Source organism: Hippopotamus amphibius, chromosome 6 (assembly GCF_030028045.1).
Source record: "Hippopotamus amphibius kiboko isolate mHipAmp2 chromosome 6, mHipAmp2.hap2, whole genome shotgun sequence".
Lineage (NCBI taxonomy): Eukaryota > Metazoa > Chordata > Mammalia > Artiodactyla > Hippopotamidae > Hippopotamus > Hippopotamus amphibius.
In genome coordinates, this window is record NC_080191.1 from 35,463,331 (window position 1) to 35,491,301 (window position 27,971).

At 35.5% G+C, this 27,971-nt stretch overlaps 1 protein-coding gene across 2 annotated transcripts in view; it reads right to left on the minus strand.

Annotated features, from left to right (window-relative positions):
• PTPRK (protein tyrosine phosphatase receptor type K) overlaps positions 1 to 27,971 on the minus strand; it is a 535,150-nt gene that overhangs the window by 328,498 nt on the left and 178,681 nt on the right. For both annotated transcript variants that reach the window (XM_057738295.1, XM_057738294.1), the window contains exon 3: positions 9,456 to 9,727. In XM_057738295.1, coding sequence (XP_057594278.1) covers positions 9,456 to 9,727 — 272 coding nt within the window. The remainder of the gene's footprint in view (positions 1 to 9,455; positions 9,728 to 27,971) is intronic.

Genomic DNA, 27,971 nt, shown 5'->3' on the forward strand with positions numbered 1-27,971 from the left:
TGTAAATAAGAGCTTTAAATAGAATACTTTGAGGCTCTTATTACATCATAAAACAAATGTATAATTAGCAGACTAGCTAATAGTGTAGGGACTGAAACTCAAAGGGTCACACAAAATATCACTTAATGAACACGGACATGATGATCAATGGACCTGGGATTGAACACAGACCAAAAGATGTCTAATTTAAACCTTTACTCGATATAGAAGATGGCCTCAACTTTATTCTCTACTAACACAAAACAGTGAGACCACATACTTCTAATTCTCATGCAGCATGTCACAATACCTAACGTAACAGACCTACTCAAAAAATAGTTATTTGGCTCTGTGTCTATTGGTTTGCTTACAGCTGCCCCCTCCCCAGAAGAAGGGGGTGGACAGTAAGAGGGGAAAACATAAAAGAAAAAGAAAACAAACAGCAACCAAAACAAAAGCAGGACAGAAATTCACTCCCACATTTATGGGGCTAAACGGGCTTCATTCCTTTGTAAGTCTAACATACTGAAGTTCACAACCAAACCAAAAGTTTCCTTTAATAAATATTAACCCAGAGAATTGCTGAATCTGTTCCCAAGTATTACATTTATGCTGTTGTTGCAAAACTCCAGGACCTAAAGATGTTTCAGTTTGAACCAATCTTTGATCTCTAGGTGCTAGAAATGTTCCTTTCTTTATTGAATCATTACTTGGTATAAATTTATGACTATACACCTTATTTTTAAACATAAAATGAGAATTGATCTACTGCTTCCAGAAAGCTGAGAATGATTTTTTTAAAAAATCATTCAAAGACTATTAAGGATCCAAATCTCATCAGGGAATTCCAGTGGTGTGTGCAGTGGTTATTTATATAACTAAATGCAGAAATAACATGTAGCAGCTAGTTTTACAATGACAGCTTTAAAAATACCTTTTGAAAATCAAAATAGCTAAAATTAACCATAAATTGTCCACCAGATTACATAAGTAGATGTTTTAATTTACGGTGTCCAAGGTTTGTTTTCCTTTAAATTCCAACTTGTATTACTAACAACAGAATAGATTCTATATATTATCAAAGGAATAGTGAAACATAGATATGAACTATAAATATGTCTGGCATTTTCTTTACATTTCCTCCCTACCACATTCTTTCAATTGAAAAGCAAACACTAAAATAGATAATTACAACTTTTCCTTTTTCCATTATGTACTAAGAATGGAAACTGAAATCACCACAGCAAGAAAGTTAAATTGTAGATAAAAACATGTCACCCTGTTTAGTTTTGTTTTTCACTTGAAGAGGCAATATTTTGTTATCTAGAATAAAGAAAAATCAGTCTCTGACATGGAAATGGACAAAGAGGTTGCACAGAAATTCAGGTTGTACAGAAACTCAAAAGCCCTTGGGGGGTAAAAAACAATTCCAATTAACCATCAAAGTCAGCAGACAAAATAACTATAGAAGAAATTGATTTTAAACTATCTATATTTTTCTTATTATTGTGGTATTACATTAATAAATGGTACAGCATTGTCAGATTAAACAGATTAGAAGGAAATGGTTCTTGCATTTTTTTGTGTGTTTGGCTAGGAATCCTGCTCCAGTAGGATACATTTTTTTTTCCTCTTCTTGGTACGTGAAGATCAGCCCATTAATGGATACAGAGGTATGGAAAACAAGGAATCACAAGTGTGTTAATTTGGATTCAACAAGCTGGGCTGAACACAAGTAAGTGAGTGAGTGAGTGAAGTACAGGCATCTCTTCTACTCTTTGGAGCATCTGTCTTCCCCAGTCCCCTTGGAAGAAACAAACTCCTAAGAAAAAGTCAAAAGTTGAACTTACACTGCCTAACTCTGTTTACTGCTCATTATTTTTCAATCTGCTATTAAAAGGGAAGTGCATTAATTTCAGGGAAGTATTTCTCAAAAGAATTAGTGAAAGGACACTTGACAGCTCCTGCTACACTAAGTGAAAACGGGTATGATTTAGTAGAATAACAAGAGACTCCTGTCATATACTTGCAATAATTATTGTGTTAACAGGACTCTTTTCTTCACTTGTTTACATCTGTTTACACACTGTAAGTTTTATCAATGAATCAATGCAAACAGAGTCCAAAGCAAAAGTAAAGCGGCTGTTTTATAATAAAAGCAAATCGCCGTCAGGAACCAGAGAGAAGTCACCCTCACAGGATGATAAATTTTAAGAAAACAATGACTGTGATAACGTGGAAGTTTTTTCCAACCTATTGGGAGTACTTTAAAGGAAACAAACAGGGAATCACTAAGAGTAAAAAATGAGCAGAAAAAAGCTGCTTTGTTATCAGCCTATCACACAGAAGGTATGGTGCCAGGGTAAAAATGAGCCAGAATGCCCACGTTAGGCAATTACTGCTACCAGAACAAAAATAAGCCGATTTAGTTGTAACTAACTTCAGATGCCACTGATAGGGCTAAAGTCCAAAATTTTAAAAGCAAGATTAAATTAGTAAAGAGGAAAAGGGAAATAATTTTGACCACTTAATAGCCAGCAACTTAGTCCATGCATGAAGATAAGAACCATTCACTTGATCAAACATTAAAACAATGTAAAGATGACATATATGCAAGTATCCAGCTCAGGGTCTTAGGCATGGTAGACAACCAACAAATTATCCCTCCTTCCTTTCCTCCTACTCCCTTCGGTCACTGACTCATTCTATTATAGTCCTATTTACATTTTCAGGTATATAGCTTTGTCTTTGCTCTGCAACTGGCCTGAAAAATATTAATTGTTTCATTCATAGATAGATATGTATACTTGAAATTCTGCCATATGTCTCACATGTGCTATCCACAAACAGTGTGTTGAGAGGTGAGATTGCCTTGTAAGGTCAACAAAGATGTGACATGATGTATTAGGATGCTTTGGACTGCATAGGAGAATACTCAACTAACAGTTGTTTTGAAAGTTATTGTTATTGTTATTCTTGTTGCTGTTATTGTCTGAGAGTAGCACCCTGGCTCCTTCCATACTTTCTTCTGTTACCCTCAGTCTGTTATCTTCTTCCTCAGAGTTACAAAATAACTGCAGCAGTGCCAGGCATCATGTTCTCATGCAACAACATGTATTTCTTTTTAGTCAGGGAATAACATCTTTCCCAGAGATCTCCCAGCTGACTTTCCATCATAACTCATTGGCCAGAGATGGTCACATGGCCACTCCTACCTGCAAAGTAAGTTGGGAAAGTAAGTAAGGTGGGAGAGTACCTGGCCAATGCGGGAAAATGTGAGTAGAATGACTATCAAACAGAAAATTAATATCTGCAATACTGTCACACAAGATAATGAGCCAGAGTCATGTATAAGGATTATAAATGAAGACGTTACAACTGTAAGTTATACTTAGTACTATGCACTGAATGGTGTCCCCTCCCACCAATTTCATACATTCAAGTCCTAATCACCAAAGTGACTGTATTTGAAGATTGGGCCTTTAGGGGGTAATTAAGGTTAAATGAGGTCAAGAGGGTGGCACCCTAATCCAATAGGCCTGGTGCCCTTATAAGAAGAGGATGAGACACAGAGTTCTCTCTCTCTCCATTATGTGAAGACACAGGGAGAAGGTGGCCATCTGCAAGCCAGGAAGAGAGCCCTCACCAGGAAACAAACAGACCAGCACTTCGATCTCTGACTGTCACACCACGAGAGAAATAAATTTCTGTAGTTTAAGCCACTTAGCCTGTAGTATTTTGTTATGGCTGCTCAAGAAGACTAGGAAAGAAAATCCATCTAGAAAAGAACAATCTTGCCACCCTGCTTTCTTCAGTGGGGCTTTACATGGTTGGATGAGGACCAGTAAAAATTGGGAGCATTCCAAGAGTGGCACAGGAGTCATATCCTCTTTTCCTCACTCTTTGCATGCATGGTTCATGAGCACGCCCTTACTTCAACCCCTTCAGGATCAATCTTTCAGAGACTTTTTATTTAAGTAAACAGTCATTTGGTTTAAGTCCCAATCTTGTTGGATCCAAAGCAGCAGAATCTCTGGAGGGTAACAAACATTCCACTGCCGAATATCAGCACAATACGTGCTAACATAAATCTTTAAGACGGAGCCAAAAACAAAAGACCCCATGCTTGTCCAGTTCTTACAATTTTTTAAACCAGTGGAAAATGTTGAGAAGAAAATGGGTTGCAAAAGTTCAGTGTTTATTTCTCAGTGAATTAGGGGGTGAGGGAAAAAAAGGCACATTCTGCTATATTATCACTTTCCAATTTCAGGCCAAACCCCTGTAGTTTTCATCACGCATCATTTTTGTGATTAATGATGTGCACCCAGTTAATGGAAAACAGCAGATTAGGTTTCCACTAATAGTTTTGGAAGTTATGTCTGCCTGCCTCATTTGGTAACAACCTCACTGTTCAATAAGAAACTAATGGATTTAATCCCAAAGCAGAATTTAGTTTTACACATACAAGACAGGTCAGATTTCCAGAATGGAGAAAATTACACTTTTAGAGGTGTGCTGATCCTCAGTTGAAATTTAACACTGAGATAATAACTCATAATGTTTGGGTGGTTGTTTCTCTTTCTACTTCTGTTTAGAGCAATTAAAAAATTTACAGTACTTATTTAAGGCCTATAAAAATAGGAAGAATTAGCAACTTGTAACCATGGCAAATAAAATACACATAATATGATACTTTCTGTAATTAGTATACTGAGCTAAAAAGACATCTATTGTTCTGAAGACACAGGCGAGAAACAGTTCCTTATATATTAGTGTATCACTGCAATGCTCATATCATAAATACACTTTACATTTGCTTATTGAGTTTCACTACAGAAAGTGTTGCTTCCAAATAACTGTGGTTTAACAAAAACAATAAGGTTTTTGCTTTCCAACAATGAGGTGTAAAGCAAACTAATCCAGGAATAGAGAAATCAAGCAACAAGAATTACAGTCCCATTTCTGCCTCAAATTACTTTGGAAACAAATCTTTTGTTTCCATTTTCCCACTAGATTTTAGATCCATCCCTCTTAAGTCATACAATAATGCTATATTGTTTCAAAGTTTTATCTACATATATCTCACATTCCCTTCTGGACTAGGCTCCTTAAAGGAAGACCCTACATCTGCATTTGCATTTTATCTTCTACAGGGCCAAGCTAGACTGTAAACTTCAAGAGAAGAGAGACTTTACCTGTATATCCCCAGAGGTTAGCATGGTGTAACCCATGCTAATAATACCCCCCCAAAATCAGACATTTTAACAAATAAAAATCCTGAAAAGAAGAGAGTAGGGATAGGAAGGAATGAATAGGTGGAACACAGAGGACTTCTAGGGCATCCTATAAGGATGAATACATGTCATTATATATTTGTCTAAACTTTTAGAATATACAGCACCAAAAATATACAACACCAACTCTTAGAATATACAACACTCTTTAGAGTGAACCCTAAAATTAACTATGGATTTTGAATGATTATGGTGTGTCAATATAGGTTCAGCTATTGGATTTCTCTCGTGGGAGATTGTTGATAATGAGGGCATCTACGCATGTGTGGGAATCAGGGGTATATGCAGAAATCTCTGTACCTTCCTCTCGAATTTCCTATGAACCTAAAACTGCTCTAAAAATATTGTCTTTGGGAAAAAAGAATTGCATGCTTTCACAACAGAAGAAAATGCTGAGCACTTATTAAATCCAACAGAGTTCACAACTTTTTTATTTACTCATCATAACGAACATTAACCTAATTTATGGTAAACACCTACTATTGTCAGACACTTTTCTAACACTCTATATGTATTAATTCACTTAATGCCTAGAACAACCCAGTGAGGTAGGTACTGTTGTGATCCTCATTTTTCAGATGAAGAAACTACAGTCAACGGGATTAAGGAATATTCCCAAGGCTACACATCTGCTAAATAGTAGAGTCAAGATTATCCCAGGAAGGGCTGGCCCCAGAGTCCATGGGCCCTTATCCTGATCTTCCAGGTAACCAAAATTCATTATTCATAGAATGATGTTTGCCTTTATTTCACAATTTCATGTATTTTTTTTTTCCAAGTCAGAGGTTAAGTTTCTTAGGGTTAAAAACTGGTATCTCCTCATTATTGAATAGTCCACAGCCTAAGTAATTAAATTACCACATCAATCTTCTCTTTAGGCATCCGGTAAGATGGAATCTCTGGGAAGGGAAAATCACACCAAAGACATGCTATATCTTTTTTGGATATTTAGTTCAACAGAAAAATGGAAAAGAAGTGCTAGCTTGTAAAGAGCATTTTGTTTTTACTTCCAGGATCACGATGCTTATACAAGTTATCTTATGCTAACTAAAGGTAGCAGCACTCTCAGCCTATTTTCTTTCTGATTGCTTCTGTTGTTATTGTTAAAGTTGGGTGAAAGGGGGTTGTACCAGAGGGGTGGTGAGATAAGGGATAGCTCAAGCAAAGAAAAGATAGGAGCCTCCACTAGACACATGAAAGAAAACTGAGTTAGAAAAATGAGAAATTAAAATTGAGAAATTGAAAAACAAGGTTAAAGAAGTCTGGAGAGTGTAAGATCTCTGGAGAATAGAAGCTAAGTAAACTGTAGAACCAAGGTAAACAATTTCTATGAATATCGTAACTCTACTTAACCTAGAGTCTGGGAAAATTTAAAATATGCAGTGTTTCTTTAAGAATGAAAGAGTAGGCTTATAAGATGGCACAGTGCATGGCTATATTTTAATTTTTAAAACTCCATAAAGATTCTGCATTAAGCAATAGTCAAAAGTTTTTCATGTTATTTCCTAATAGCAAAAATGCTACATAAACATAGTTGTTTCTAATAACTGATATACAGATACCACTAGGTATCTAAATGACAAAATCAATGAAAATATCAATCAAGTAATTTATTGAGCACTAAGCACATGAATAAAAAATATTCTACTCTGTTATTTGCTCTCCTTCATTGTTAAATTTTGCTGGTTAAGGAAAAGGATGCAGAAGTGCTTAAGAAATGATCTATTGCTCAAATTTCAGTCTGCAACAAAGAAACATTTACTCACAGGTGCTATGTATTTGGCAATCATTTTCTCTGATAAGAGATCTCCAAAAAGATCTCACTGGCCAGGCTGAAAAGTGCACAGGTTCCTTTTGTACTGTTTGCTTAAAAATACCACAGGTACAAGTAACCTAGGTAGCTCTGTCATACGAAATGAGACTAAACAAAGAAGCATTCATCCAGTTCTTGCTACTATAACTCGACATTAAAATTAACATTACAGAAATCTGTGCCATAAGAAATGTTACTGGGGGGTGAGGGAGGGATGGACTGGGAGTTTGGGGTTAGCAGATGCAAACTATTACATACAGAGTGGATAAGCAAGGTCCTAAGGTAGAGCATAGGGAACCATATTCAATATCCTGTGGCAAACCATAATGGAAAAGAATATAAAAAAGAATGTGTGTGTTTGTGTATATAACTGAATCACTTTGCTGTACACAAGAAATTAACACAACATGGTAGATCAACTATATTTCAAAAATAATAAAAAAATAAAATAGAAATTACAGTTTGGTTTAAAAAAGAAAATGTTATTAATATCAATGATTCAAAGATAGATCTTAGCAAAAAAATAGGAAAAAGTAATTATATGTATGCCATTTCTTAGTTACAAAGGATCAGCAGTATGATACCACAGATACACTATTTGCTGGATTTATCAAAATCTACTTCTATGGGTTTTATTTTCAAAGATACAGCTAACAATTTGATTCTTTAACGTACCATCTTTGCAGGGAGCAAACAATAAGCAGGACTGAATATATGCAACCTGACTCCAGAACCCAAATTTTTAATAATTTTGCTAGATTTGTTATCTGAGCTTTACTTTATTTTAAGGAGGCTGAATCTGTGGACAGCTTTATTTTGCTGAATCAGAGCTTCTTTTTAGTGATATGTTAAGCTCCAATAACAGATTCTAAAGAAATCAGTATAATGACAATGTGCTGTGAGGGTGACCCAGCAATGACAGCCTTCAACCCACTGTTGTCAGAGATGAGCCCATTAATCTTGCGTCAGTGCTTCAGCGTTAGTTTCACACACCTCCACCCACTCACCTACCACATAAGCGGCCCTCCCAGAGCTCTGAGCCCTGAAGAAGCAGATGGCTCTCCAGGACTGAAGAGAAACCTCCTTCTATTCAGGAATAATGGAATCAACTAGTACCTGATAAGAATCCATTGAAATCTTCATAGACACACAACCCTGAATGGAGAACCTTACCTGCAGAACCATACCTATAAAGTAAGAGACTTTTAATAAAATAAAAAATCAACTCAAAACAAAGCAATTAAAAGAATGCATTGATTTCCTCTCCCCTCTTCCTAGGAATAAAGATAAGCCTAACGTGCTTTTTTAAAAAGCAGAAATAAACCTGTTATTAGCTTATAAATTACTGATGATAATGAAAATATACGGTTACATAAACTCATTCCCGTTAGGTTCTATATAATAAGCTACAAATAGGCAAACCTTTAAAAGTTTAAATCTCCAGATCTAACACAGAAGTGAACTTTCAGAAGAGGGAACTTTCTGTTACCAGGTACTGAACCTCACAATGAAGATTATTGAACAACTTTCCAAACTGGTAAATGGATTTCTCTGGTTAAATCATATAAACTCAGTCACACAAATCACAACGTAGGTATTGACACTATTCATTGTCTGGTTTACTCATAATTAAATCAAGCATTTCTGGGGGGAAAAAATCCAAAGACATGTGGACACCTTTGTTGTTGGTTGCTTTTTTTTAAAATATAGTTGGGGCTGGAGAGGCCATGATAGGTCATGTACAGGGAGACTGATAAGTAATAATGAGTAATTAGAGAAAGTCAAGTGGCAGAGGGATGGAATGAAGCAGTCACTTAGTCACTAGAACGAAGCCTCTAAACTCTTACTGAAATTCTTTAGTGCTACCTTGAAGCCAAAACTGTCCTCCACTCAATTCTTGGTGAGGTTTTGTTTGCTTATTTTTATACTCCATGTAATTGACAAAAATATTTTTAAATAATTGAAGATGCCTACCTCTTTGATGACATATTTCACGAAACACTGTTTCATGTTTATTTTTCAAATATTATTTTCAAGGAGCCAGTAAACCAATCCAGTCTGAATATTACACTCAACTCAAAAAAGCCTATTTCTTCCTGAACAGAGACATAGAAATTATGTCAACGAGTGGCTCTTTGCCAAACAACCAACAAATTTTGTACCTAAACTACATTTTTACATATGTTGAAATATTTTCTCTACTTTGAAGATTCTGCGCCAAAGTATTCAAACACTTCCTCAAGAACAGCACTGGAGGAGAGCTAAAGAAACAACCTCTCATTCCTATGGGGCTAGTATTTAGCTCTAAGTATTACATATATAGTGAGATCCAGTGACATCAAAGCATGAACCAAAGAACAGATGATTACCTGATATTCATTGGGCCAAAAGGTGCTCACTGCTAGCTCAGCCCGAAGCCAATCTCTACCCGTGAATCCAGTCACATTCCAAATTGGATTGGCAAGAGGTCCTTTATTCACCCTAACCAGTATGTTCAAAGTGCCAGGATTCAACCCTTTCTGGCTGTATAACAGGTAACTGAAGTCAATACAGTGAGTGTCGTTCTCCTTCATTGTAGGCAGCTGAAGTCTGGCTTTTTCTCCAGGGTCATGATCTGAAGAGTCCACTATCATATAGGAACCTGAAATGACATTACATAAACAGATACATAAGCAAAATGGAAAATATAATAGAAAGAAAGCTAAAAACGATACCAATCTATTCTGAGTATTAAATTTAATTTAAAAATACCACATCTTCCAGAACAGAGCTATAGAAAGACATCAAACAAGTAAGTAGATGAACTGAATTCATAGTGAGTAACAGACATTGTTCAAAGTACATAACATGTACAAATTCATTTACTCTCCACAATAACCTGTTATTATTCCTATTTTACAAATTAGGAAATTGAGGCACAATTAGTAACTTATTCAAAGTCAAATAGACCATGTAGAGCCTGGTTCAAGTCCAGATCCCCCTCTAAATAATTTCTAGTGTTACTAAACAAAGGTGTTTTATCAAACAAACAAAAAAATATGCTATTGGCCTGGTTTGCACAGGGAGTATATTTTTTCCTTTTCCCCATCCGTAATACTAATGCAGAGAGGGGCTAAGAGTGCGGGCACTAGAATCATTTCTGATTTCAGATCCCAAGATCATCATTTATGAAAACTGTGTGACCTTCTTCAATGTACTAACAACTCTGGACTTGTTCAGGGAATATGGGTACTTCATAGTATAAGTGTGCGGACTGAAGTCCAAAATGCCAAAATTTCTAGAGCTGAGCATGTGACACACAGGAGATTCACCGACTTGGAGCTCCCTCCACCCCACTAGGCTGTCAGCTAACCACCACTGCTACTGTCCCCAGGCCTGCAACAGTCCCTAAGCGCTTCTAGAGCGGCAAGAAATCTGGTTTGAAAATCACTAATCTACTCCACTACCTTTGCTTTCATAAATATTCACTGGTCATCGGTCATGTGGAGGCAAAGAACATAAAGAGTCTCAGCCTCCCAGCTCCTCATAGTTCCAGCCTCAAACACACACTCTCTGCATGGCTGGCAAAGTCATATAGCACTAAGTATACATTAGCTGCTAATATTAATCCTAGGACCGCTTCAGAAAAACAGCCAGTTTTTCTCATGTCCCTGTGGATTTTAATAAAGACAAGTATCACAAAAATGTAACTATTCATAGTTTAAGTAATGATACTCATTTATCACACTTAAGGTAGAATACAAATTTTATGGTAAAATATTTTTCCTTAGGGTGTAATTTTAACCAAAATGTATCAGATGTAGTGTTACAGAACCCAGTGTTACAAGGGTTACACTTGGACCTCTCTTACTGACGAACTTGAAGAATTAATCAACCCTCTGCGTCTCCTCCTTAAAACACAGTAACTTGCCATGACACGCTAAACACTCATTGACTACCCATCTAACTAGTTCAATTAACCCCCAACAACAAGTTCAAATTTTAGCAAATAAGAGGGCTTCAATGACTTAAGAAACCAAAATTTCAAATTTGACCAATTCCTGGTCAGTGGTACTTTATGGTTCAGAACTTTTGTGAAGATTTCATGTGATAACACTGTTAGTTATCAAGCTGAGTACAGAATAAGCTTACCATAGTGATCATCATTGATGTTACTTTCCTTTTATTTTTCCCAGTCCTCATCTTCTCTTGTAACCTGGAATTCTTTTCTTTTCTCTTCTATTTTTCACCCCCCGATTCTCACAGATTGCACATTAATAGAATAAACTGGCCATGTATATTTCGAAGAAATTATGTCTTTTTTTTTCAAATAGGATATCCTGGATCCCAACCCAATTTATAGAAGCAGGATGTTTCTATTCTTGGTTATACTCACATGCTGAAGTCTATGGCTGAATTGCAGAGATGTTTTTCAGATTTACCACAGCAGAACAGATCAATTATGGCTTTTAAGTAGGACTAGGACTGAGATCTCGGATAAGTTACTTAGTGTTATTGGGTCTCAGCTTCTTCACAAACCTAGTAACCTATTTCTCCATGACTATCACAATTTTTTTTCAGTGGCATATTATGGCAGTAGTGGATTTAAATTATTCTCACAAGTCTGCATGAATTATGCCTTCTGATTGTCAGTTTTAAAGTAGTGCTCTCTAAACGACTTACAGGCTTTCAAACAGTTATTTCTTCCATTATAAAACAAACTTTGAAATAAAATGTTTTGTCTCACATTTTAATTATATAGTATAATATTTACCATTAAGACCATTCAGCAATTTTCAGCCAGCTGCACTTTTAAGCTACAATAATTTTCTTATTAAGAAAATGGGATCAGCAAAGTATATTAATTTGCAGTAATTACCAATCTGATCATTAGAAAGTCACAAAATAAAACCTTGTCCAAACTATTTCATAATTTCAAGGGCATTCGGTGCAAGTTAAATAAATTTTTGGAAGTGCTGATATTTTATTTCTCTGGGAATGTTTCTGCTAAATGGGCTTCTTTCAATGAAGGCTGACTATTGATACATTTTCTGAGTGCTATGGAATAATATGCATTTATTTCACAGTTCCAGAAAGGAAGAAGTACTAGCATCAAGAAGCCATCTAAATCCTTCTGCCATCTGACTTCATATGGTGGCAATTTTACCCCATAGGCACCATGGAGGTAGCTGCCTGTTTGACACAAGATTCCCTTCCATCATCCCAAACACAGAGAACACTATACTATTCTTATCAACTTCTAAAAATTACTCCTACCGTCTCCCTGAATAACTGGCTACCATCCGGTAGCGTCAAGAAAGTCTGTAATATGCACTTCCCTCATTTCTTTATGTTATAATTTAAGCTTATTTACTATTGTTTTGTTATCAGTTAACTAATCCCTCAGATTTCTAATGAGTTTCGCTCTACTCAGTTGTAATTTAGCTATCTCAAGACTTAATAATGAAATATCTGTGTGCACACACATATAAGGTACTAATTTCAATTAATGTAACTTCATTAGTGTGGCCTTCCAAATATGCCTTACAGTCTCTTCAGCAACAGAGTTCTTAAACATATCATTTAAGACAGAGGAAAAAATGTGAATGGTTATAATTATAATTTTTAAAAAGTATAACCTTCCTGTAAAGTAATTTGCCAATCAGAATCAAAAACCTTTAAAAAGACATACGCCCTCTGGTCTGGCAATTCCAAATCTAGGAATGTACACTAGATAAATAAGCATATATATGTACAAAGATATAGCCTAAAAAAGATGTCCATCTCATCATTACATCGTTTAAAATAAAGAAAAGCAAAAGTATTTAAATACTTCAGGCATTTGTAAAATTATGATAAAATAGTTTGATGAATAATTATGCAGTCATTAAAAATAATATTAAAACAATTTAATGGAAGATATAATATGTTAAGTAAAATATTCAGATTATAAGATATGCTCATTTATGAAAATATATATTTATATTAAATGCATGTGTGTAAGTATGTGAGTGTATTCATATATGTACACATAAACATGCATTTGACTGGAAAAAAACAAAAACTACATAGCAAAAGGTGAACTGTATTATCGGGGTGGGGGAAGCTGTACTTTGTCTTCTTTTTTCTTACTTTTGTTCACATATATTCTCTGAATGTTCTACAATGAACATGCATTAGATTTGTACTTTAAAAAAAAAGACTTCATGAATGCTATCTTACATGAGGAACATCAAATAAATAATGATAAATACTTAGGAAACAAACATAGGGGTTTTTTTCCCTTTTAAAAATAAATCCTATTTGCATCCTAAGATTAACAGCATCTCGGCTTTCAAAAGAACACAATACAAAAACCAGGAACTTCTTATTTATTTCAATTCATTAAAAAAAGAGAGGCTGCAAGTACTTAGACTAAATAGCAGTTTTGTGGGGTTTTTTTTTTGAGGTACACCAAGGTCAATCATCTGTATTTATACACATATCCCCGTATCCCCTTAAATAGCAGTTTTTATTTAAAGAAGAACCAAAGAAAATAAGTCCCATATTCATAAACTCCACAGTCTAATATCTAGATAAACAAATAATGCCCTATGGATTTTCTGTATTAATGAAAATTTTATCTTTAAGCTATACTTCTAGGGGAAAAAAATAGTAACACAGAAAACAGGATTAACTGCTAAGAAAATAATGAATGATAGACAGTTTTCCACACTCTCATCCTAAAACTCCTTTATTTATATATATCCTTTTGCACACTATTTTTATTGTCAGTTCTATTAAAAATCCACAGAATTTTCCCTGTAAAGTAAGCAGAGAGAAATTTCCACTTCTTTGCTTAGTACTGACCACTCTCCATGATCTTGCCCCAAAGTACTTTTTCCACATTACCTCTCACTACTTCTCTTCACAAACCAGCTTCGCCAAACTGACTGAGCGCTCACTATTTGCTTTACATATCATGCCAGTTTTCTCCTCCAGAACGGGCTCTTGCTCTTATCAGAAAGCCTCCCCTCATCTCAATACTTAGCCAATTCTTACTCACTATTCTTCAGTCCCAGCCCACTCTGACCTTTCCCTGCCTTTGAAATGCAGTTTCTGCCTTTCTGTCCCTTAATTACACAATGCTCCTAATATAAATTTTAAATAATTTACATAGGAACATTCATCTCCTGCAGAAGAGTAATAATGTTCTCTTAGAAAGCATGTGATTCATTCAGAGTCCAGTCAGAAGAGAGAAGCCACACAGTAAATGTAACTGTAAAAGTATAAGATAAAGAATTATTAACTATAAAAGGGTAGAGACGTTAAAAGTATAAAGAGAACGCCACAGGGTAACCACAATACCCAAGGAAGAAAAAAAAAATGTAGAAAAGGAAAGGAGGTTGCTGAGAATCAGACCCCCTTAGAAAGTGCGGTTGTAGCCCACTGGGTGGTGAAGACCTTTGCTGGGTCACTCAGGCTAGAGCTGGTCCATGCCTACAGGACAAGCAGGAAACACTCCCATATAGCAGGGTCTGGAGTGAGCTGTGAACGCTGGGAGGGCCACAGCAAGGTAGTCACCAGGGCAGGGCTGGGGCTGTAAGCTCACTGATGCACTGCATGCACTGGGAAACTTACAGCCATGTAGGACTAGCAAGAAGAAACTAAAATAAGAACAGTTCGGTCAAGAGTAAAAGCTCCTTCCCACTAAAATGCCCCCTCAGCACCCTCTACTAACAAAGCTTAACATTGTGCTAGTTACAAAGGAGAAACGCTTAAAGGGTCAAGCTCCACTCTCACTCATGGAGCAGATGATGAAGGGTAGATTTAGAGCAGCTCAGCAAGGAACTGACACAGCATCTAACAATGACTTTGCATAAGTAGAAGTTCAATGAATACAGGTTAGTTGGTTAACTGAATGACTGAATGAGAAGGAAACAAAGAGACTAGCTCTTAGAATATCTGTTGGGGGAGTACCAACTCTGCTTATACATGAGATAGATTATCAGAAAACGTTAAAACAACAACAAAAATAAAGCAAACAACTGGAACTGACTTATGTTGCTTCCAAACAGAATCATTTGATAAGAGTATAATGTTCAGAAATACTCATGCACATAACATTTTTGTCAGAGGCACCTTGTGTATATACAAAACCTTCTATGAGAACAATGGTTCTCAAACATTTTAGCCTTAGGAGCCCTTTCCACTCTTAAAAAATAGTGAGAATTTCAAAGAGCCTTTGTTCCTGTGAGTTCTGTATCTCAATACTGACTACATTCAGAATTCAAACTAAGAAATTTCAAAAACACTTGTTAATTCAGTTAATATTAACAATAATAAACCCACTGTATATTAACCTAAATAAAATATTTTTATGAACAATTACTACATTTTCGCAAAAAATACAGTATGAAGGGAGGTACATTTTTGTAAATCTCTTTAATATATGACTTAGAAGATACACAGATTCTCACTTTTACTTCTTCAGTCAATCTGTTGTAATATCACACATCATGAAGCCTCTGAGAAATTCTACCATCACTCATGAGAAAATGAGCGGGAAGAAAGAAAAAATAATATCTTAGTGTTATTATGACAATAGTTTTGACCTCACAGATCCTCTGAAATGGTCTGGGGGACCCACAATGATCCCTGGGCTGCACATGAAGAATCACTATATTTTAATATGCACAATTCTTTTTAACTTCATGCTATAATGAGAACATTATCAGCACACTTATTTATACTGAATCTGCTTCACTCATTCAGTTGCTGCATGGTATAAAGATGTCCTCTATGAAACAAAAGTCTTTACTGGGATGTTGGATGTCTGGAGAATAAAAATCAAAAAAGCTGAAAAGTTTTACAACAGTATAAATATAAAGGGTGTATTAATCAAGGTACATCAGAGAAACAAACAGATACACACACACACACACACAGAAAGATTTATTGGAAGGAACTGGTTCACATGATTACAGAGGCTGAGAAGTACAGACCCAGCAAAGTCCAAGTCCAAAGGCTAAGTAATATTCTATCTTAACAAGAAAAGCATTTTTGTGCATTCTAAAGACCATTTTGAATAGCTACCAAAAGCTACCAAAGCACCAACACACTGTGCAAAACAGTTAGTTCTTGGCATTGAGTGAGATTTTCCCAGTAGAAACAAAGAACATGCCAGAAACTGTTGATGTGAAAAAACTAAAGACACTGAACACTAATATAATTTCATGCCCAGCCAGCTTAAGAAGCCATAACCAGGACCGCTGGATAGAGAAAATAGTGACAACTGAAATCACAAGTTGGGTCCCAGTCCATCTGGGATGATTTTTTTCTTTGTTGCAAAATTAGCATCTCTAAGCATTTATGTTGCCTTTCCTAAACTGAAGGCTATGTCTTATTTTTCACAATATTTTCAGCTTCTCATTTCCTTTTATCAAGCTTCTTCTCCCCAACCCATTTTGCTTCATCTGATTAGGTGACAACATAATATACCACTTTACTAAAACTAAGAACCTAGAAATCATTTTGATTTTTCCCTTTCCCGCACTTTCCTCTTGTAATCCACTAGCAATTCTTATTGCCTCTAAACTACCTCCTCAACCCATCCAACTTTTCTTCATCTTCACTACTTTATCAAGCCCCTCTCATCTCTCAGGAGGACAACTAGAACAAGCTCCTAACAGGTTTCATGAATTTCACAGTAGCAGCCCTACAACAGTTTTCTACAGGCAGCCAGATTTTTTTCAAAACATATAGTTAATCTTTTCTCATCTCCACACTGCAGTGAGAATTAAATCCAAACTCTTTAACCGATGGCTCCAATATAATCTCGCCCCTGCCTTCCTCTCTCACATTATCTGCTACCCCTTTCTGCTCTTACTCAACATGTTCCAGATACAGTACACTCCTGCTTTTAAAAATCCAAGTTTATGTCTGTGTCTGTGTTTTTATACTGGATTTTCCTCCGCCTGGAATACTCTATCCAGCTGGCTTATTTTATCATTCAGGTCTCAGCTCAAATACCGTATGGTGAGGTATCCCTTGGTCTGCTAACTAAAGTAGTTCCTTCCAAGATTCTTTCTAACATGCCATTCTTTGTTATTGCCTTCATAACACTTACCATTTACAAAGTCTAGTTTGTTTACCTGATTGAAAAATTTCACAAAAAATTAGTACTTCATCTAGTTTGTTCATTCAAAAATCTAGAACAATGTAGGGAGCCTTCAGCACAGAGTGGAAGGTTTTTATGACAACATCTGACAACCATCTATTTGTGTTTCCTGCTCTGCGTGTAGCTCTTCTATACTGCTCTCTTATGTACCAAATATACCATATCTATCAGTGCATCCCCCCAGCCCCAGTGCAATCTTTTCAAGATCAAAAACCTCTTTTTCATCCTAGCACCTAACAGAGGAATTTTGCACATATAAACTTTTGGTGAACTCTAACAAAGGCAAGCAAATATGAAGTATTTCAAAAATTATAGCAGTATTGTTTTTTCAAAGATAGAACAAAAAGGGGGGAAAAATCACTGAATCTGAAATAACTTTAAACTATATTGTTAAAAAAAAAAATGTTCTCAATGTTGACAGTTCCCCCTAGAGATGCCATTATTTTTCTAAGGTTGACAAAGGTGCCCTCACTTTTTTGCATGGTCTATTATTATTTTCCTCAAACGTCTACCTTCTATTATTTCTTAAGATAATTCCTTCTACTGGATTTTACCCCCTACATTATACAGTTTGTTTCTAAAGGACAGAATGAGGCACACATTTAAAAACAGTAACTCTGCCCCCAAACTCCAACACAAAAGGATTGAACTTACAACTTCACAGGATTCTATTCCAACAATCTTACTTTCCCGAAAATGCCCCTTCCATTGCCTTGACAAAACATACAACTTTTTCATCTCTATTCTGCAGGAATAAAATTTCTCTTAATCCCTGAGTAACGGCTTTGTATTTGTTCTAAGTAGCCAACTTACATTTGAAAATAAAATGTATTTTATTTTAGAGAATAGTATCTGAAACTTTCAGAAAACAAAGAACTATTCGAAGAAGGTTTCAGGTGAAATGAACACAACATTTCTCCTTTTTGGGAGACTAGTCACCTGAAAAATTTTACCTGCTACACAGTAAGATCTAGGAACTGGGCCAAACATTGTGCTACAGTTTAATCTCCTTCCCCTACAATATCTTAGAAAGCAAAAACATGAACCTAATTGGCCCTTACGTTGACTACCCAAATTTTCATTTCCACCTGTATGCGCAGAAAATCTGTGCAACTTATTATTAAAAAATGTTAATTAATAATCACCCACCCCCTCTTAAAGAGAGGCTAATTTTATAACCTGCTGTGCTTTTCTCATCAGGATCTTTTAGGACTCCAGTTTTCCCTACCCCTTAACCATCTATGCAACTCTCTAGCTTGGGCAAATAATTAAACTTTTCTCTGTCTTGGTTTCTTTTTCTTGACATGCCTAAACCCCTTAGGTCTGCTGTCAGGATTAAATGAGACTGTCTCTATGATGCGTTAAAGCACACTGATTAGGCGGGTCCTTAATATGTGTTCCTTTGGTCATATTCATTCCTTTCTCTATCAAATAGTTCAGAGAATCAAACTGGAAAATGTATGAAAAGAATATTTTCAAAGGTGAAAAATGAGATAACAATGTTAAAGAAAAGTAAACTTAAAAACTTCCAATACAGAGGCACTTGAACCTTTCTCAATCCTTCCCTTCAAGACTCTACCTAACCCCTTTCATCCTATGTGAATCAACCCTCCTTCCCAGCTCTTTCATTCCTATTTCTTTCTAAATCTCCCCTTTTCACTCTTTTTATCTTTAAAATCTGATGTAAATACACAATGGAAACACACAAACACACATAACATTACCAACAATTATAAAAGACTCATAAATCTAAGTTTAAGATCTTTGTTCTAAGATTTCTCCAATTTCTGAAATCCTGACACAACCCCTATGGCTCTCCAACCTGTGTAGCTTTTGTGTTATGGGGTACTGAAATGTTTTGAGAAGCAGATGCTAAAATGAAAGCAACTTCAGAGAGAATAATCAGAGTTGCATTACCCCAAAAGGCAAGAGAGTTTTTATTCTATAGCTAATTTTGTAATCATCACTTGCCTTCTCAAAGTAACCAAGATTGAAAAGAACATTGAAAGGTATGAGAAGGTAGTACAACCTGCAGTCTCTGGAAACTGCCTAAAGACTAAGTATCATATTAACAATTCCAGTCTGTTGTCTGGATAGATTTTAATTCTGTTAATAATGAAAGACCAAAACTTAAGGTCAGTGCAGAATGAGTGTGTAGTATTTACTTATTTCCATATAAATGGATATTCCCAAAAACAAGATATCCTACTCAGCAGTCACAGTATGTCTAAGGGTACCAAAAATTTATTTAAAATTTTAATATACCACATACCAGAAGAACAAGGCTTTATTTTGACTCAAAATTAGTAACAAGAGTCAACAACTACTCCTGAGTAAGCAAATGCAAGCAATGATCAATTAAAGAAGAACTCAGATTGAGCAAAATTTCTCAGCTAAGCTCTCAGGTCCAAGGATAATCAGGTTACAAGATTTCAACTGGCAACCAAGGAAGCTGCTTCTTTTATCAAAGCCTGAAGTTCCAAATTACAATAGAAGACACTTTATAAAAGATTTGAAAGGAAGGAATAACATTTATTCCACTGTCATCAAAAGGAAATCATATTCCCACCTATGAAATGGTTAAAAATTCAGGCTCTGAAGGCAGTGACCTGATTCTGCAGCCTGGCTCTCACACCACCCACCCCAACCATCCACCTCTCCTCTACCATTTTACTGAAGAAAATCAGTCCCAGAAAAGCTAAGTGTCATAGATATAATAAAAGTACTGTTCGAGAGAATCGTTATCGAGATTACAGAAATAGGAACTATCAAAGCAGAAACATATTTTTACTTAAAAAGTATTTTTTAAACCAAAAATCTGTCTGCTTGTTTTTGCAAACAGTGCCTGCCTTAGAAGATGTAAGGCAAACAAAGGGCAAAAAAAGCAAAAGGGAATGAAAACACAGAACAGGAGAGAAAAAAATGAGAAATTGAATATAGAGAAATAGAGAAAAAAGTCCAAGTGAGATGAGTAAAAGAGAAGAAAGAAGTGCTTATACTTTAAATGTATAATTTGGGAAGACAAGAGAAAAGAGGGAAGAACACAGTGGTAGAAAAAAATGGGGTTATATTTATTTTCTGTCTTCCCAAGTAACTTCATAAACCATCCAATTATGATAAAAGGAAACTGAAGTCTCAGGAAACAAAAAGCAAAAGGGAATGATGTCATCACCTCAAAAGCTGAGATTATTTCTTTTGGTCACAAGATGATTAATCTCCTATAATTCAAGGATGTGATATAAATTTTTCTTTTTTTAAATCCAAGACCCTTTTGAAGTCTCCTGAGCCTACAGTAATTTAAGATAGCTCTAGTGGAATTAGTGGTTACCAATACTAGAGCAAAGCATAATACTCTTCTCTAGACTAAGCTATTCCATCTTCAATGCTGCCAATCCAGCTGTGAAAGAAAGAAGGAAAGAAAGAAAGAAAGAAAGAAAGAAAGAAAGAAAGAAAGAAAGAAAGAAAGAAAGAAAGAAAGGAAGGAAGGAAGGAAGGAAGGAAGGAAGGAAGGAGAAAGAAAAGGAAGGAAGAGAAAGAAAAAAAGAAAGCAAGAAAGCAAGCAAGAAAGAAAGAAAGGGAAAGAAAGAAAGAAAAAGAAGGAAAGAAACAAAGAAGGAAAGAAAGAAAGGAAAAAACCCCACAAAACACACCTGGTCAATTGTTAACTGCCATACTGGCCAATGTTGAGGAGAGGAAGAACGAGCAATTACTTCTCTGCCTGTTGACATATGACTAATTAAACTTCCTCTTAGCAAATACAATCACCCAAGGATATTCCTCCAACAAAACATTCCTTTAAACATAACCAGAAAAACTGCATGATGCAACCGTGCAAATGACCTCCATTCCAACAGTGTTCTTTTTGCCCTGAGAGCAACGAAGGACTGTACTTTGTTTTCATAAATGCTAACTTAAGGCTCAATGAGTGAACACAAACACTGAGAAATTGTAGAGTTTCAGTTCCCACACTAACTTTTTAAAGCTTCCCTCTGGAATGTACTGTAGAAGCTAAAATAGAAAATAGTTTCAGCCAAAACAAGTAACAGTGGGAACTCTGACCAGCAATCAAGCACAGGTGTTTCCCGAACCACCACAGCCCCCACCTCCCAAACGGAGGATGTGGAGAAGGGAAGAGGGAAATTTCAAAAGCTTCAAAATTTTGACTCAATCTACTATTGAGATGTACTTTCAGGATTTCAGCAATATTCATAAGATAAGTAGAAACACCTTAAGCACACAGAATAGGATCATGTTTTTCTCCCTTGAGGATAACCAGAAGCAGGGACATGTCTCCAACATTTTTTTTCTTCTAACTATAATATTATCAAATATCTCCCTAGGAACTATTTACATAACTTAAAAAAAAAAAAGTAATTACTTTTAAATGTCCCACAAGTAGTGACCAAACTCTGTAAGTACCATGAACTGGCAGTGACACTCCAATCATGGTGATACTTGTCCACTAGATGCAACCAAGTGCACGCACAGACACAGACAATCCCATACACTGTGCCTGGTGCTCAGAATCCTCACAAGTATAAACCTTGTGATGCTCATTTGCTATGACCATGAACTTACGGTTCACAAGTCATAATGATATGACACACATTTTTGCCTTGTTTTACCCCTCCTTTTTGTTTAGAAGGCTGGTGGTCTCTTTTTCTCCCCTGCAAAGTCTAATTCCTTTCTTCTTTAGGAATTCCTGTGATTGATCACATACCTTTGTAAGTAATTAACAAGTTTTACATTTCCTACCTTGGAGTTTATAATATATAGAATTTTCCAAACTCTACAGTAAACTTCTTAAAGCTAAATTTCTACTGCCTCTGATTCTGCATAGTGATCTACACCTAGCAGACAGCCCACTAATGGAAATGATGACGGAGGTTAACTCGAATATATTAACTATTAAAACTATTTTGAATTATTTGAAGCAGTAAAAATATCTTAATTCATCCAACATTCCAGTGAGAAAGATACTGAATATGTAAAGTGCTTAATATTATACAGAAGAATGTGGGATTTAGAAGAGTAACTTAACTTGCTCAGAACTCAATCCAAATCTAATACTAAAATCATCTCCTTTAGCCTCTATATTATACTGCCTATCAAAGTGGATAAGAAGTCCAGTTTACAAAGGTAACCCATAATTTAAATTTTTTAATTGCTTGGAAAACCTAGTGAGATATTTAAAATGCTCTAACAAATACCATTTCAGTACTTTTCCTTCATGGGGCTTTTCTATATGGATGAAGTATCACACAAATAACCAAAGGGTCAAAAATTTTATGTCAAAACAAAATTCTACCTCTTTAAAAGAGAGTTTGGCTATGAGATTGCATAATGGGATCCTTTTTCTCAGAAAAAAGAAAAGGATGTGATATGAGGAAAGATCTGTGATCTGAAGCATGAGAGTTACAGCTGAAGGGAAGAAGGAAGATCATTTAAGATAGCAGAGGGACTTCCCTGATGGTGCAGTGGTTAACAATCCGCATGCCAATGCAGGGGACACGAATTCGAGCCCTGCTCCAAGAAGATCCCACATGCCGCATAGCAACTAAGCCCATGTGCCACAACTATTGAGGCTGTGTGCCACAGCTACTGAAGCCTGCACCCCTAGAGTCTGTGCTCTGCAACAAGAGAAGCCACTGCAATAAGAAGCCTGCGCACCACAAAGAAGAGGAGCCCCCACTCACCACAAGTAGAGAAAGCCCATGTGCAGCAACAAAGACCCAACACAGCCAAGAAATAAATAAATAAATACATAAATACATAAATAAATAAATATATTTATTTATTAAAAAAAAAAAAAAAGACAGTAGAAACCACTTGTGTGAAGGACCTGGAGCAGGGCAGAGTATAATGAATAAGAGAGACTGAAAGTTTGGCTGGGTAGGAGAAAATGGTGGAGATGAAGATCGAGATGAAGGAAGTAAACAGACCAAGAAGGCCTTATAAACAAAATAAGAACTTCTGCCTCTATCCTAACTGTTACAGAAAGACACAGAGAAGTGTTAAGCTGGGGGAAGCAGAGGTTGCTGTCCTAAATAAGTTTTACATTTTGGAAAATCACTCTGGTCATAGTGTAGAGACCAGTTAGGAAATAGTTACAGCATTCCCACAGAGAACCCTGTATTTATGATAGCAGATGATGAAGATAATGTGAAGCAACCATCTAAAACCTACATAAGAAGCAAAAGTCAACAAGAACTGATGTTGCATGAGAAACAGCGCTAAGAAGAGACAGGTGTCCAGAATGTACAACTATGTTTCTTGTTCACATACCCACATAGATAGTAGTGCAATTTACTGAGTCTTGGCACACTGCACAGAAATCAATTTGGGGGGAAAGGTCAGTTTGAGTTTTTTATTGTAAACAACAGAAGCTACTACATCACTTTCAGCAAAAAAGAAACCTACTAAAGAACATTAGAAAGCCCAAACAATGACCAAAATATACCCCAGGACCCCTTTAGTGGAGACTCATTGCTGAGCACAAACAACACTCCTCCCAACACCCAGGTGGAGCCCTATACTTTGCTGGCTGTGGATGTCCATGCTTCCGCTCTCTGCAGAAGGAAATCCTCATGATGCCACCTTTCTGCAGCCAATAGCTTCCTAATCAAACCTTCTTTCGGTGGTCTGACTGGTGGAGATTTGGTCACCTACCAATATCCTAACTATAAGGATGGCTTAAAGGTGTTGGACTTCTTTCTGAAGTCATGAGAACTCACAAAGTAAGAAATTCACCAAATAGGGGACAGGCTGCCAAAAAGAATAATAAATATCATCTAAGGAAGAAGGGACATTAATTTTGTTGAAACATACCAGAGAAGATGTCAAGTAGGCAACCGGATATATGATTCTGTATCTTAGAGGAAAGATCTTAGCTATAAACACATTTGTGAATCATCTCCACATATATTTACACATGTAAGCAAATTCCTTAATCTGTGCTTTATGCTTTTTATAAACTTTTCAATAAAATCTTAAATGTTTTATAAACATGATACTACAGAGTAAATTTAATCCAATTAACATCACACCATATATGATTATGGGACACAGAACACACAATCTGATTGCAAACCTTTCTATCACTAATGTTGATAGAAATACTTCAGAAGACAAGAGAGAAATTCATTCTAAACCTTTAACTTATATGGCTATCTCTGATAATTATGAATGTTCTTAATATCTTTTACCAAAATGTTATTTCGGTACTGATTAACAATTTGGGTGATTTCCAAGACCTTACAACAGACTCTGTCCACAGCTGAATGAAAGCTACTTAATCTTGCATTCACAAGCACACATAACTAGTCTGGGTATCTCGAGTATATTCACCTCTTGACCTTCACTAAACACATCTTTGAATCAGAACAGTTGTCTCCTGATTAATTTTTTTTCAAATACAAAACCAAAATTCCCTGTTGAGTGTGTAGTATATTTATACTGAGCAGCATCCAATTTAAAAGACAATGCGTTCTGGGGAACAAAAAAATGACAAGATGCTAAAACGGACAAACGTATCTGGAAAGGGAAAATTGGAGTTAATTGTGATTGAAACACCATTGTGACTATCTTCTCCACAGTAGTTTTGGCCTAAAATTGCTTCCTGGAACACAGAAAAGCACACCTGAAAAAATGTCCTTCCATGCCTGAAAAAATGAAAATAAATAAATAAATGAGACTCAAACAAGTTCATGGATATACTAGCTGCAGTAACGTCTGCTGAATGAAGAAATTCACACTGATATCAACCTTGGGCTTCCAGAAAAGACAAGGGGCTCAGGACTTCCCTTAGATTATAAAAGGTCCTATGAGGGCACTAGTCCCTATGAGGGACTCTGATTCTTCTTTTACAGGTAGAAATGGCTTCACAATCAAGTTCCTTAAGGTAGTAATGGAAAAAGTGGTTCCGCCCACCTTTCTAGTTGCCCAGCATCATATGTAGGATGAAATCCAAAGGTCAAAATTACTACCCCAACCCCCGTCCAGTACAAAACAAGATAGAATGGGTGGTGGTGAGAGAGATGTAAACTGTTAAGGAGGTGAGCAAAGGAGAAATGTAGATGCCTGAGGAATCTAATTCTCAGACCAACTAAACAGATTTGTCCAGATGACCTAGAAGAAGGATAAGATTTCTCCAGTGGCTAGAATTTCCTCCTAAAATAAGTCATTTTGTCTAAGTATAAACTATTTCTTGGTTCTCTATCAAATCAGAAAAATAGCTAAGAGTTCATTGGTCTGAGCTGTCAGAGTAAACCCATATGGCTCATAACATAAACATGGCAACCAGATAGGGTTTCAAGACTTTCTCTGTTGATAAACATTTGTTTTAAGCACCAGTCTCAGTATGCCAATCACACAAGGAATCCCCTTGTTCTAGCAGACCCAGCAACTGAGTAAGTATTATTACTTTTACTTTAACAAACTTCAAATGTGCAAGAAAGCGTGGTCTGTTAAATCCCTATAGGCAGGAAGCAGTTTAGGAGTAAACCCTTAATTCAGTGTTTCTCAAACCACAGTAAAATACTAATCTTTAAAAAGGAAAACTTTCTCACAGACCTCAGTTTAATTAAACTATGCAGAGATAATCTCTGAGTATTAACCTATTATAACGAGTTTATCATTCTCTTATCCATACAAATAAATGTAAAAATCAATATAATTTAAATTAACACTAATTTGATGTAATAAATTATGTTTTGCAGAATCAATATTGCGAATATTTCATTTAATAGTGAAACCATGTATAATTATATTTCACTTTTGGATTTGATTCTTCTTTTGATTTTGATCACAATGAAACACCATCTGAGTTAGTGTTATATTATATCTTTGTTATTTTTCTTTGATACTGAGTTATAGCCACTGATTCATTTTTTGTTGGGCCAATAATTTAACAATGCATCCCAAAATACAACAATAGAAAAAACTTAAAGCCATTTATAAACATTTCTTTTCTGATTATTTACTATATTATTGTTAATGAACTTTTTTCAAGCTAATATATATAAACTCAGGAGCTGCACAATATATATGGTAAAAAATAGTAAGATATCAGCTAATATAAATGTCACAGTTTACTATAAGTTTCTCATGCTCATGGCATGTATTATCTGCCACATACTAGCTAAATGCTCTGCCACATCACTTTTCTCTATGTGAACGACTGTGAAACCATCATCTGTGCCCTAAACTATGATGAAATTTGTACTTTCCCTTAGCAAAGATATAACATCAACACAAATGCAAATAATGCCTTTGAACTATTTCTTAATCATCTGCATCATCTTAAATGTGTATAATATTAATTTTAGACTCAAAAAAACATACAATTTTTAAGACTTTCAGAGAATGTACCTATAGACTGTAGTTTGAGAAGCACTAACCAAGCTCACAATAAATTTACTGCAAAGAAAATTTTTCATTTACAGTGCAGATAGCTGTAAATGAAAATTTATCATTTATAATACAGATAGCTTCAAGTTTCTTTAACTTTTCAAAAGAAAAACATTTTTCAAAAGGTACTCAGAGGGATTCACCCCCTTAAAATAAGAACCACCACTCTATGTTCAATGGCTTCTTCTTTGCCCATAGCTTTAGAATTTAATACTAGGAAAGGCTTTGCTTACCCTGAAGGTAGTAAAAACTAAATAACTAATTATGTATTTCCTTTTGAAGTTGGTGCCAGGAAGGTTGCATCTAATTTGAAGTTCAACTAGAACAGCTATATAGACCTTAGTGGCTGGAAAAATTAGGTTTATTGGCTGTGAACTTGATTTTATAATCATATTTGCATTCTTACATAGCATGAGTCTTTTCTCCTTATTTATCTTTGCCAACTGAGTCAATATCATAGAGGTATAACTAAATATACATATGTATGTATGTATATATATTATATGTATATATATACACACATGCATATATATAAATGTAACTATTTGTACAACAATGAAAGTTATATGAAAGCATATAAATTAAGCAATGAATGATTAGTAAATGAAGGCAGCCCCAACTTGTTACTAAGGTCAAGTTTTCCATACATGCCTATATCACTTTGCCAAAAGCCCAAAAGCCAATTCTACATAAAATTGTGAATGGAAAAGATAGTCAACTGTGATTGTCTGTTAAGCTAAATCTAAGGAGAAGTAAAACCATCTACTGGTTATTTACCTCAATATTAAAACTGAACATAGTTAACGTCAAGAAAAAAATGCCCATCAGGTAGTTATACCTCTGTCCCAATACCAACTCATCTTCCTTGAATAGCAGTGTTCTGGCTGTAGAACAGGGTATTATAAATGGCACTAAAATGTATTATAAATTATAAAATGGATCCCCACTTAAAACAAAGGAGGAAATCCAAATTGATAACAAAATTTAAATGATAGAGCTACAGGAAAAGTTGTTATAAATTCAAAGAAGACTTTGAAAAATCATCTTTTTATTTAACAAGTTCATTCTAGCAAATTTTCAAAGAAGAAATCTCTTAATTAGAAGAAATCTTTCTTATCTTCAAAAGCATAGCTTACGAAACCTACATCAATCATCATTTTGAGTGGTAAAAATTCACAAAGATTCCTTTTAAAATCAGAAATGCAAGAAAGATGTCCCCTATCTTCCTAAAGAACATTGCTCTGGATATCTGAACAACACATTAAGATATAAATGTCTATATAAAACTTTTAAAAATCAATAGATCCTAAACATGCCACCAGAAAACTACTAGAGCTCA